General features: G+C 45.6%; 3 protein-coding genes across 3 annotated transcripts; all 3 read right to left on the bottom strand.

The window, feature by feature from the left end:
- Positions 1 to 3,290: 3,290 nt before the first annotated feature.
- C8R40DRAFT_1034123 (uncharacterized protein) lies at positions 3,291 to 3,626 on the bottom strand (the record flags this gene model as incomplete). The annotated part of the gene is made up of 1 exon (XM_046223399.1): positions 3,291 to 3,626. The coding sequence occupies one exon, from the start codon at positions 3,624 to 3,626 to the stop codon at positions 3,291 to 3,293; it is 336 nt and encodes a 111-aa protein (XP_046091361.1).
- A 2,097-nt stretch (positions 3,627 to 5,723) lies between these two features.
- Positions 5,724 to 6,019, bottom strand: C8R40DRAFT_1020937 (uncharacterized protein; the record flags this gene model as incomplete). The annotated part of the gene is made up of 2 exons (XM_046223004.1): positions 5,724 to 5,801; positions 5,873 to 6,019. Coding segments are annotated over 2 exons (225 nt in total), but the record flags the coding sequence as incomplete, so codon positions are not given.
- Positions 6,020 to 10,330: 4,311 nt separating this feature from the next.
- On the bottom strand, positions 10,331 to 10,666 carry C8R40DRAFT_1033552 (uncharacterized protein; the record flags this gene model as incomplete). Its single annotated transcript, XM_046223348.1, has 1 exon — positions 10,331 to 10,666. A coding segment is annotated over one exon (336 nt), but the record flags the coding sequence as incomplete, so codon positions are not given.
- Between the last annotated feature and the right edge of the window lie 1,032 nt (positions 10,667 to 11,698).

Raw genomic sequence — 11,698 nt, 5'->3', positions numbered from 1 at the left:
TTGGCAGCCAAATATTGTCACAAAGGGCAGCAGCAGAGTGACTAAACAGAGCAGGGAGGTGGAGCGACTGAGCAGAGTGGTAATGCGGAGCGACTAAGCGGAGCAGAGATGGACTGGGCTCAAGAAAATGACAGAGATATATTGAGTATCGTAGTCATAGGTAATAATAAGTGACACATACCTGGTCCCAAGATAATGACAGAGAGGTCAAGATAAGGGACCAGGCTGCGGGGGTTTGGCTATTTATACATAATCCGATCTGCGAGAAATGACGATGTAATACTGTTGTCATGCCCTGACCACAACCAGGCCCGCCACAGCACCAACCATACGTTCCCCTACCTCTTACCTAGCTCTGCTCCCCCTTAAGACAGTACCACCATCCCCCTGGAACCTTCCCACCTCCCCATTTCCTGAATGTCCGACAACTTTCCTGACACGCGTAGCTCCCCCGACACGCCTACGGACCTCCTACAATCAACTCCATTAAGTAGCAATCTCGATTACTTGCCTCATGTCCGTTAGATCCCCTGATGTTCCCTTGTTCACTTCCCGTACCTATTTAAGTAGTTCCGCAATGTCCCCAAGCCCCAGCTTGGTATATTTTGAACACACACCCTTTACATAGGTCCAGTCCCTGTCCCTTTGTACCTGCTAACTATATGGATTTATCTTACTCTCTGTTTCTCCATCTCAATTTCTCTCTACTCTTGTCTACTGTCTCTACGATTGTCTATACGATCCAATACACGCTTTTACTTCACGTCTAAGAGATCCGAGTGAGTCTCCAAGCTCCCTCGAACAATACTAAAGCTCCCCAACGCCTAATGCCTTGGTGAGCTAACCTCCCCAAGCTCCCCAATTGCTCCATAAGCTCTGGGACCTCAATCTAGGTAACGTCGAACTACGTGCCGCTTCTCCGTTACCACCTCCAACACTCGAGGACGTCCACCTCTAAACCCCAGTTCCCGGGACCTCCCCTCCCGGGCGTATATCTTCTCAGGAGCTTACGCACTCAAGACTCAGTCCCTCTATGACCTATTCGATCTCACGTTGACGTTCTAGCGAGTACAACTCCTTCTACGCAACGCTACTAGGTCCTGTATCTCTATCTTCTCTACCTACGCCTTAGGGACCTCCCTGGACCTTACAGGAACCCCTTCAAGGGTCATATCTCTCTATCCCAGCCCCTACTAGGTCATTCCTGTCCTCAGTCGCGGTTTCCATAGCTCCCTTCGAGCTCCAGCCTGCTCCTAGCACACTACAACATAAACTCCTTATACCAAAACCTACCCTAAGACCTACTCTGACCCAGGTCTTACAACTGTAAGTAGAAGGAGAAGGATAACAGGTGGATTGGTAATCAATAATGGGGGTCAGGAGTCTGGAGGTTTGACAAGCAGACTGAGGATGGCTAAGAGTCCGAATGGTTCGAGATTTGTCCCCAGGCATGCTACCCTTATGACGAGTGAATGGAGCATGAAGTTCTGACATTGGATGAGTACACGCTGGAGTTGCCTGACTTTTGGATGGAGAGACTCTGGAAAATAACATCATCAGTCTAGTGGCAGCAGTATCATCAATTTCAGCACCTGAATTGCTGTGACATGCATTGTCGTAAGCTGGTATGCCCCTGTGGTAAGGTCTTGGAGTGGGGCAAGGTGGTCGAAGGGAAGCATTGGGAGTGAGTGCTTCACCACTGCTCAGTTGATCCTCTTCTATTTCCTGAGTTGGATTTTTGTTCTTGCGGCATACAGACTGCTTGCTTCTAGAATTATTCTTATTGCCCATGAAGACAGTGAAAAGAGAAACAGCAAGGATCATTATGAGTTGCCTAATAGTTCAGGGTCATTTTCCGGCCATACGTGAAATTCCTCAACTTCTACTGCCTGGGTCACACCATTCAAGATAAGACTAAGGGGCGTTCTGAGGATACCTTATGGCTTGTGAACACACTAAAAGTTACAGTAATTGGTGGAGAATTGAGCTCGATATCTGTGTTTTTGTTTGGCACCATTTCATAGCTGAGATTTGTAAAATTATATATTCTTGAAAAAATAACCATGGGGCGTTCTGAGCATATACTACAGCTTATCAACACACTAAATTTTACAGTAATTGGTAGAGGAATGAGTGAGATATTGATGTTTTTGTTCGATATTGTTTTGAAGCCAAAAAGTAAAGTGTGTGACCAAGGTGCCAACTTTTGTGAAAACAGCAATAACAAGTATTCACTGTTTGTCCTGCAAGTCGCAGATGCTGTTGGAGCAATCCAGGACAAAAACAAGGTGGTGAGAGAGATGGAGTATAAGAACTATGAGCTTGCTTTAAAGAGGGACAAACGAGAGGAAAAAGTAAAACAGGAAGAGCTGAAGCTGGCAGTTGCACAGCAAAGGAACGTCGAATGGGAACGTGCAACTAAGATGATGGAATCACCTATTGCAAAGATTTGACAGATGGGGGAAGCACTCGCAGAAAGGCTATGTTCTGAGGAGGGCTTGTAATGGATATGAGCTGAAATTATCTTCAAAATTTTGTTCTCGGATTGATATAATAACAATTGGCTTAATGCAGTTAAACCATTGAATATTTATCCATAAGTAATTTACGACAAAGAAGGCCAGTGCGATAGAAGTCATCCCCTTCAAGATCAGTATCTCGTTCTGCAACCTCAACAGTAGAATCAGTGACTTCTTGCTCTCCACCGCTGCCTGTGAAACCAGTGATTGTATAAGGATCATCTCCGATTACCTCAAGTATATTATGGACAATCATTAATGACTCAATAATCTTATAGGCCTCGCCCAAGTGACGGCTGGGAATGCAGCGTAGTATAGGGAATCGGCCTTTTAGACGACCGAATTCATGCTCAACAAAAATGTGCATGCAAGAGAGCTGACAGTTCCACTTTTTGCGGCGACGTGCTTCAACTGGATTCGATGTGAGATCATAGTCATTGAATGGGCGGATTGTAAACTTTGTCAATGGATATCCTGCAGTACGGGAGCTTCAGTTGAGGAATGAGGCAGAGGACTATATTGACGAACCTTTATCAACCAATATGTATTCATGTGCACAAAAATATTTCTCGCAGTGCAACCATAAATGTGAATTTCGAAAAACCCGACTGTCCTGAACAGAACCTGGCCATCCCAGTTCATGCGATGTGAACACGCCACGATGATCAACTATTTGAGACATAAGAAATGAGCCAAGAACGAATCAACAATCACTCACTGCGTAAAACTTTTTCCTACACCAATATGCATATGGGTTGACAAGTGGTTGGTTCATGAGTCTGAACCATCTGTTGTCCCGAGACAGCCTGGAAATCCTTGCTCAGCAAACTTCTCGGAAATGAAGTGTCTTCGAGCTTCTCCAGGCCATGCAAGGTAATTGGACCATAAATGATGTATTGCACCAATGACATGCTGTACATAGTTGTATACAGATCCCTCAGCAACTGCCATTACACTAGCTGTCTTCAACGCCGTTTCAGCCCCAACTCTGCATAGGAATGTGGCCAGCTGATAGTGGACAGGGCGTTGAGGACGATTCGCTGTGGATTGGAAAGCTGCATCAGCAGCAATAAGGTCATGCAGGTGCCAGAAGGCATCACGACCCATTCTGAAACAATATTTAGTGAAAATTTTAGCCTTACATTAACACTCACCGTAGCCATGCTTTAAACCAGCGAACAGGGAATGAATGAAGCAATAATCAAAGAATTCTTTGCATTTCTTCCAACTATAAGATCCACGACTGCCATATCTTGAGCTACATTGAGCATCCTTATCTTTGGAAAGTGCTATCTTCAAAATAGCAAGAGCTACGAGTTCTTCTTTGCTGTTGTTGGCATCACTGAGCAATAAAATGGCAAGAGTTTCGAGGTCAGCAGCTGCACGAGCAAGATGTTCCAGAGATCTACGTGGCTGTCGGCGGCGGCAGCGTGCCATAGATGATCATTAGAGGTAGAACACGTTTGTCGATAAGTGGCACTTCGCTCAGCTCAATGGCTTACGGATCCGATTGATGGATTTCCCAAATGGGCTTGCGGCATGCTAGCCAATATTAGTCTCGAAATTTCACTCAAAAAAAAACTCTTAATTGAGTTGGACTAACCGTACAAGCAAAGGCGTCGAAACGGTGAGAAAAGGAAAATGATAGGGGCTGCGTACTTCATGACAACACATATGTTTTCTAACTAAAGTATGCATAGATGTTGCAGTACTGATATGGCTGAAATCAGTTTTGAGCCAATTACCATTCTGCTAATGGCAAGTTGTGTCAAGCTTTCCATCCTTTGTATATGTATCATTGCTTTTTCATTCAAATGTGCTTCATGTCAATTGTTACAATGTTTGCATGCTCCATCCTGTCTCTTTTCAATGTCACCACCCAATTTCAGCTCTTCTATAAGTGGTAGCACTCTTACTCCTACTTCTGACCATGCCATCACTGCTTGCCCAAAATCCACAATGTCTTTTAACTCAACAGTTTTGAATATGTATTTGTATGCCGGTGCACACATGTAGCTGCATACTGTGTCAATGCTGTGGATCTGTTTCCTAACATCTCACATATTAACAACCAGTTTTTGATCAGTATGTCTATCACCATTGGTTGCTTGCTTATGACTGTATTCATGGCTCATCTCCCAAATTGTGTTTGTTTCCTTTATCGGAGAAACTTCAGTGAATGTTGTCAATCATTGCACTTCAACAACACTATACTCATTCTCCTTTTCTTCGTATCTACTGAACCTTTCTATATTTCATAACACTTGTTTTCACCTGGAACTAGCTTGTCATTGTTTCTTTTTACTCCTTATACAGCTTTTTCCCCCTTGATCTCGGTGTCCTGGGTTGCTCTCATCAACTGATCATATTCTTCACTTGTCTTCCTCTGTATTTTGATTCATTTACAGCTCTTGCTAATTACCTTATGAGTCAACAAAATTGTTTTGACATAAAAAAACATACATCATGCAAGGTTCATCATGCCCCGCTGGTGTTAATATATTAACAATCTAGAATCCATGTTTATTCCAACTTACAAAAGTTGTCAAGTATCTGCGTTACAAGTATCACGTCTCTTGAACAAACTACACCACTATGTCATGGTACAAAATCAGTCAAGTTTTAGATTTTCCGGAATTATAAACAAACAATAGGCACTGACACCTAGCAAGCAGTTACACAGAGAGAAAGAGAAAAAAAAAGTATCAAGAATTGCAGAACTGTCCTTGAGCCAATGGGGAATGTAGTCAAATCCTTTTCACAAAAGCAGCAACATAGCAAGAAACAGCAGATACATGTACATGAATAGGAGGGTCGTTAATTTTCATCACGCTCATGACGCGATTCTGAAACAGAGCTCATTGGCGGAGAAACTGGGGAGGCCTGTTCACTTGGGGGTGAGCGTTTTGAAATTAGTGGGGACCCTCGGTCCTGCAAAGGTCTAGACAATGATTTTTTGTGATCCTTGTCTCTCTTCAATTCGTGTTGAATACCATTAGATGTTGGAGCGGCAACCAAGCTCAGGGGAGCTAGTGGATGAGAATGAGAGTAAGTGAGGTGAATCGGAGGAAGTGTATTATGCCTATGCATCGTAGGTGATTCTTGAGGATGCGAACCATAACCGGTGGACTGGCTATGCATCAATGGCGATGGTAGGGAACGAGGTACAGGTGGAGAACGAGTGTGTAACTTTATAGAAGCACGTGGACCAAGTTTATTCGGGAGCTGTGCAGGGCGAGGCCTAGAATGTGTGCGCTCAAAGAGGCCACATTTATTACATAGCTAGAAGCAATGGATGGTCATCAGTTTTCCTGCATGGATTATCATGGATTGTCAAATTCACAGTAACATACCAATTTTCCCGGACTGAGTTTACTTCTCCTCCAGGTACATGTGCCAGTAGTACGGCAATTGAAGCACCTTCTCTGCACAAGATCGCTCAATTTTGTGGCCGCATCCTCGGTATATACCACAGGGAAATCGTTGTTTACAGGACCGCCGGGGTCTGGCATACCAGGCATTTGTAGACCGTACCGCTCACGTCCAGATGGCATACTATTCAAACCCCGAACGGTCATACCCATTACACCCAAGGGCTGAGACGTGTTGGGTACAGGATAAGATCCTTTATGTGAATCATACCCTTTGTAATGACGATGATGATGGACTAGTGGAGGGTGAGGAGGTTGAGGATGCGAATTGTAATATTGTGGCGCCGCATTAGAATGGGGCGATGAACGTCTGATTGGAGGAGTGGAAACAAAAGAGCGATCCAAAGAAGAAACCGACGTTGTAGGCAAATTTTTAGATGACAAAGTAGCGATGAGCGGCGCGTTGGGTGGTGACGGATGGCTTTCGAGGTGCCGGGGGCTGGTGAGGACATGTAAACTCTTTCAAACTTTTTGAGAAAAAACACATATGACGACATAGGATAAGGCTCAAAGCCGTGGTGAGGCATAAATCTTAGTTCGCGTTGAAGATATTCTATAAGAACAACTCGTCAGTGTCGCAATTACAAGATGCATCACTGACATTGATACTTTTCCCGACTTCTACGCAGATCTTCATTAAACGTTTGATGATGCTGATGGACAAAGAAAACGGCTCAATCAAAACCGCCGTTCGTCTAGAAGTGCGATTGAGAAGAATTGAGACTAACGGAAAAGATCATGAAGGTCACATTGAATAACGGACACTGCATTACATCAGGTCACATCTCGGAACGATTCCATCGACCCGACAGATCCACGCGCTCTGGAGAACGAGCGGGCAATCGACGGCATTTAGATTTGCTTCCCAATTCTTCGTTGACCAGAGAGTGCGTGTGGGATGAGAAAGGGAAAGGCCAGAGAGTGAGAGGGAAAGGCCAGAGAGTGAGAGGGAAAGGCCAGAGAGTGAGAGGGAAAGGCCAGAGAGTGAGAGGGAAAGGCCAGAGAGGGAAAGGAAAAGGTCAGAGAGGGAAGGTCAGAGGAGACCGGGACTAATACAACTCACAAACTGATTGGCATTATGATGTGTGTAAAGAGTATCAAGAGTAGAATACCAAGGAGAATAAAAGAGGTTACAAAACAAAAAAAAACAGCCAGATATCTGCGGACTACAGTCCCGCCTAAGGACAATTGAAATCCTAACATCCTTCCAATAGGTCAATGATTGCTCATGTTGCCCATGACCCACAGCTACACCACCCCACACAGACAGGTACTACCAGGACCCCGGAAGCTCCTACCAGACCCTATCCGAATTAGCGTACTTCAGGCTACCTCCCAGAACTGTTTCACGGGCACGTTGGTTCCTCTGCTCCTCCTAAATAACTTCCCACAAGCTACCCGCTGATAAGGACACTGAATCTGCACTTCGCAACTAATTTCGCGGTAGGGCATGGAGATTACAACATACGGATGAAGCTTCTATCATTCTTTGTGCACCTTCTTCCGTCTCTTTGCTAGACCCTGTGATGGTTCAAGAGGATTTTGAGCTTGTCTTCGACCTTTGGGCCGCTGAGTGACAACCTTCTTCGCGAGTGCTGAGACTGAGATTGCTTTACCGTCGGACTCATATTTGCTTAAGAATGAATCTATCGAAGAGTGTTTTTTCAGTTTGTCCATGAGAGTCTACAAAGAATGTGAATATAAAACAGACAGAAGAAGCAGAGCTGGACCTTATGGAACCACCACTGTTGGACAGTAGAGTGTTTCCAGGGGTCAATTACCCATGGTCCCCAGTACTGCATCGCGATCGGGTGGTCTTTGATACGGCATCGGCATAACGTTGGATTCCAGTGAGGAGTCCTGTCACTCCATACAGCCCTAAGCTTTTCTAGATATTCTCTGGTGGTCATCCCAAGCCATTTCTCTTCAGGTGGATAGGATCGATCAGCATCAGTAAATCTGAGAAGGTGCCCATTTCCAAGCTGAAGTTTGTGCTCAGACATGAGGTCATCTTGAGGAGCAAGGGGTTCCGGTACAGTGGGATGCGAAAAACGCGAGAGACTCAGACATGCTTCAGATTGAGTAAGCCTTGCATGGGTAGGTGAAGTAAAAGGTGTAGAAGAAGCGAAATGATCGGGTGGCAGGTACGACGGGGGAGGAGGAGGAAGTAGATGTGTTGGGTGCAGTTGAAAAAAAGGAAAAAGCTGGTTTGGGTCTGGTGGGTGAAAAGGAGGAAGATGCCTTGGGTATGGTGGAGAAAAAGGAGGAAAATGCGTCAGGGACATCTGAGAAGCGAGAGGATGATAGAAAGGAGGAGCAGGAGAGTGTTGATATGGCGGATGGTAGTGGCAGAAGTTAAAGACAGGGGTAACGGCCGGATTTCCTGAGGGCTGTATGCAGTCTCGGGATTGACTTAACGCATTCGAAAACGCTTGCATGTTTAACAACATCTGCGATTGCACGCTGCGTATCTCACGAATAATGGATTCGTTAGAAGGTGTTTCGTGTGTTTCGTCAGGCAGAGACGGAGAGATCTTGCTGCAATGCGAGGGCACTGTTATTTGTAAGACTTTAATTTATGCCTGAGGACAGCACTGAATCGCTTACATGCTTGAGGGACTATCTCAATGGCAGCACATGAAGTACTCGGTCGCAGTCTTGCTGGCTTGTAACACGGCATCCCGACAAGATAACGGTCTTCTTCATAAGCGTTATACTCCTCGACACGCAGAAGCTAGGATATTGTAAGGGCCACGCTTTTCCTACATGATGAACTCACCCAATTTTCAACATCTTGAGATGAGACGCTCGAGATTTGGAGTTCTCTTTCGCGGTTCTTCCGGGATCGGACCATGGCTTAAGGAGCCGCTGCAGGATCCATGAAGTGCACCATTATATACCTTCATGACGATGATTAATTTTACCAAAGCGGAGCTATAGCAAACTTCAACCCATATCCAACCTTCTGAAGCAAGACATCGGCACCCACAAACATACAAGATAAATATCTCAGGAAGCAGTTTCAAAGATGCTTGTACCACCTTGTGGCCACCTGTGGCCTGCAACATGTTTAGATCAATTAAGCACGTATACTACCTTAGATATCCCTGTTGACTCGTGCAAGATGTCATTAAACTCCTAAGAAGACGTGGATAATTGAGTTGATGACAGGGCCTAGATGAAAAGTCTATACGGTGAGCTTGGAGAAAGGCCATGAACTCGTAAGAAACCTCGTAACAGACGTAAAGTAACGCGGATAAGACCATCAGTATTTGATGTCCAAAAAGACAGAACTGCGCTGCTTGAAGGCTAGATGAGATGGAAGTCGCGCGCCGCAGTTGGAGATCCTAGCACAGAAACCACAAGTAAATTCTTGAATCGAGAGCTGGGAGGAAGAATGTCAAAAGTCGGGAAATCGGCGCTCAGGGAGGCTAAGGGCCATGGCCGAAAGGTTAAAAAGGTCTTTGAAAACGGCACAAGAATGGAAGGCAGAATTTGGTGAAGACTCGGTGGACATACAAATAACGTTGCCAAGGTCCGTGTTCACATTTTTAACTGGATTTTCAGATATTTTTGCGAAGGTCGCGTTCATGAATGACAAATTTAGGTTCTGAAATTTCTGCGTTACTCGAAGATATCACGGTCTAACGAGTAACTCTTTAAGTTCGACCGCGAGACACAGTCGTCACTGCCAGCGGGAAACATACGAAGAATACAGTTCCTACAGTTGCCCGTTTGGGTTCGAAGATAGAGGATGGCGATAGAAGGTTCAAAGTAAATGTGTACTATTCCCATGAATCCCGATTTGTGATAAGATAAGTATTCGCTCGCTCGTGATGACCCCCCTGATGGCCATGGATTAGACCTGAGAACAACCTTGTGTAATTCCCCTTGGGTCCGAGCTCATCATCGAGGTGTGCCGTCTGTGAGTCGGGCTGCGTGCCTAGAGCCCTCACTAAATGATCTCATCCAAATGCCTGCAATTGCGAGTATTTTGATCCCCCTCGTGGATCATTGCCCGAAAGTCGAGGAGAATCTTTCCGAAATAACGAGGAACGAGAGCGGTGAACGTGGGCATGGCATCGACAGAAAATGGCTCAGAAATTGTGGCAGTATGCGAGGAAGCAACTTGAAAGAAAGATATACGGCGTTCAATTCGGACACTAAGTGGAAAGAATGATGCATTGTTGCCAGTCGGATTAGTCCAGAACGAGGGGCATAAGGTATTCCGTGTCCGTCAGCATCTTAATTAAGATGAAGGTGTTGTGCGTGGTCGATAAATAGCATTACGATGATCACAGCGTTCCAGACTGGAGGGACCGAAATCTATATACCGCGGCGGCCAATTATAAATATTCGTCCTGGGCAACTTCGCATAGCTTAGGTTGCTTTTGACAGGAACGATTGGTCAAATTGGAACCCGTTCGCCCTCCATCGAGATAGACCGCCAGATGAATATTGAAATATAGCGAAGCGAGTTTCCCCCTTTTGAATTGGAACAGTTGAATGAGTGACGAGCGTCGAAGGGAATAGGATGGTGGAACCTGGTGAGAAGCGAATTGCAAGACGGAGCTCCCAGAGCACTAGATGACCGCCTACGCCGGGGTCGTACTTGGCAAGGGGAGTGTCGGCGCACCAGCCGTGAACAGTGTTGTCAGGGTCTTGGTGAGGCGGAGAGAACAATTGCGTGCCCGCATCGATAGTTAACGCCGCATACGGGATGCCAGGAAAGTTCGCTCAAAAAGTTGCTCGTTGGTGAATTGGTACTTCACGCAAGTTTTGGGCGAACAAGAGTTAAACAGAGCTGCAAATATATTAAGCAACATGATACCTCAGAGGCCAGGAATACGCACATTACTGGAGGAACGTTGGAAGGGTAAGCGCTGGGTTTGAGGGAAGTGATAGACGGTGAAGAGGGGGCAGAACGAACAGTAGACTGTTCTTCGGTGTCCTCAAATTCAATCCCCCCGTCCTCCGAAACAAGAGCCAGATCCTCTACCTTTACTCGGGCCCTGTTGTCACCCTTCAATGCGGCACCGAGATCGAGATGGTCGAATTTAAGAACCGCGTAGTAGAAGTCAAAGAACCCAAACCACGTTAGCGCCCGAACGGATTCGACTAAAAACTCCAAAATGAACGCGTGGATCAAGTCGAGTTAAGTCCGTTCACGCGTCTGGCCTGTGGAGGGGCTTGACGGCGTGAATGTTCTCCCCAGGAACGAAGCCAACGCGAGCAAATTGAGATATCTTCGCGGGAGACGCCTGCCGGACTCCTGGCCTTTAGAGGCTTAGAGAGGCGAGTCTCCCTACTAAGATCCCTAGTTGAGGAGGAAAGTGAATATCATTTACCAGCCAAACTTCCTGTATCCATTTACCGTAAATATTGAGGGACTGTTGGCTACAAGAAGAAGAATAAGAGGCGTTAACGCCTGTGAAGAAACGGAGTCACATGCTTAAATGGCACCAAAACGCGCGGTTAATTTCCCTAAGGTCAAGCAAGAAAGCTTCGGAAATTGTAGCAGTAAACACACCGGAAAGAGAAAATGGAAACACAAGGCACGATAAGCGCCATGTACTACGGACAATATCTACTACCAAAAAAAGGTTCAATAAGAGTACGACAGAAGAGGAAGCCTGAAACCAGAGACTGAGGGTGACGGTATATCAATGAAATGAGATGCATAAAAGGGCGTAAGAAAGCAAGAACAAAGAAAGCAGCAAATTGCGTTGGAAGAGCTTAGCAGGTAAA

This window comes from Lentinula edodes (assembly GCF_021015755.1).
Source record: "Lentinula edodes strain Le(Bin) 0899 ss11 chromosome Unknown C8R40scaffold_2, whole genome shotgun sequence".
Taxonomy (NCBI): Eukaryota; Fungi; Basidiomycota; class Agaricomycetes; order Agaricales; family Omphalotaceae; genus Lentinula; species Lentinula edodes.
Note: the sequence above shows the minus strand (reverse complement) of the source record. Positions and strands in the feature narration are given on the sequence as shown.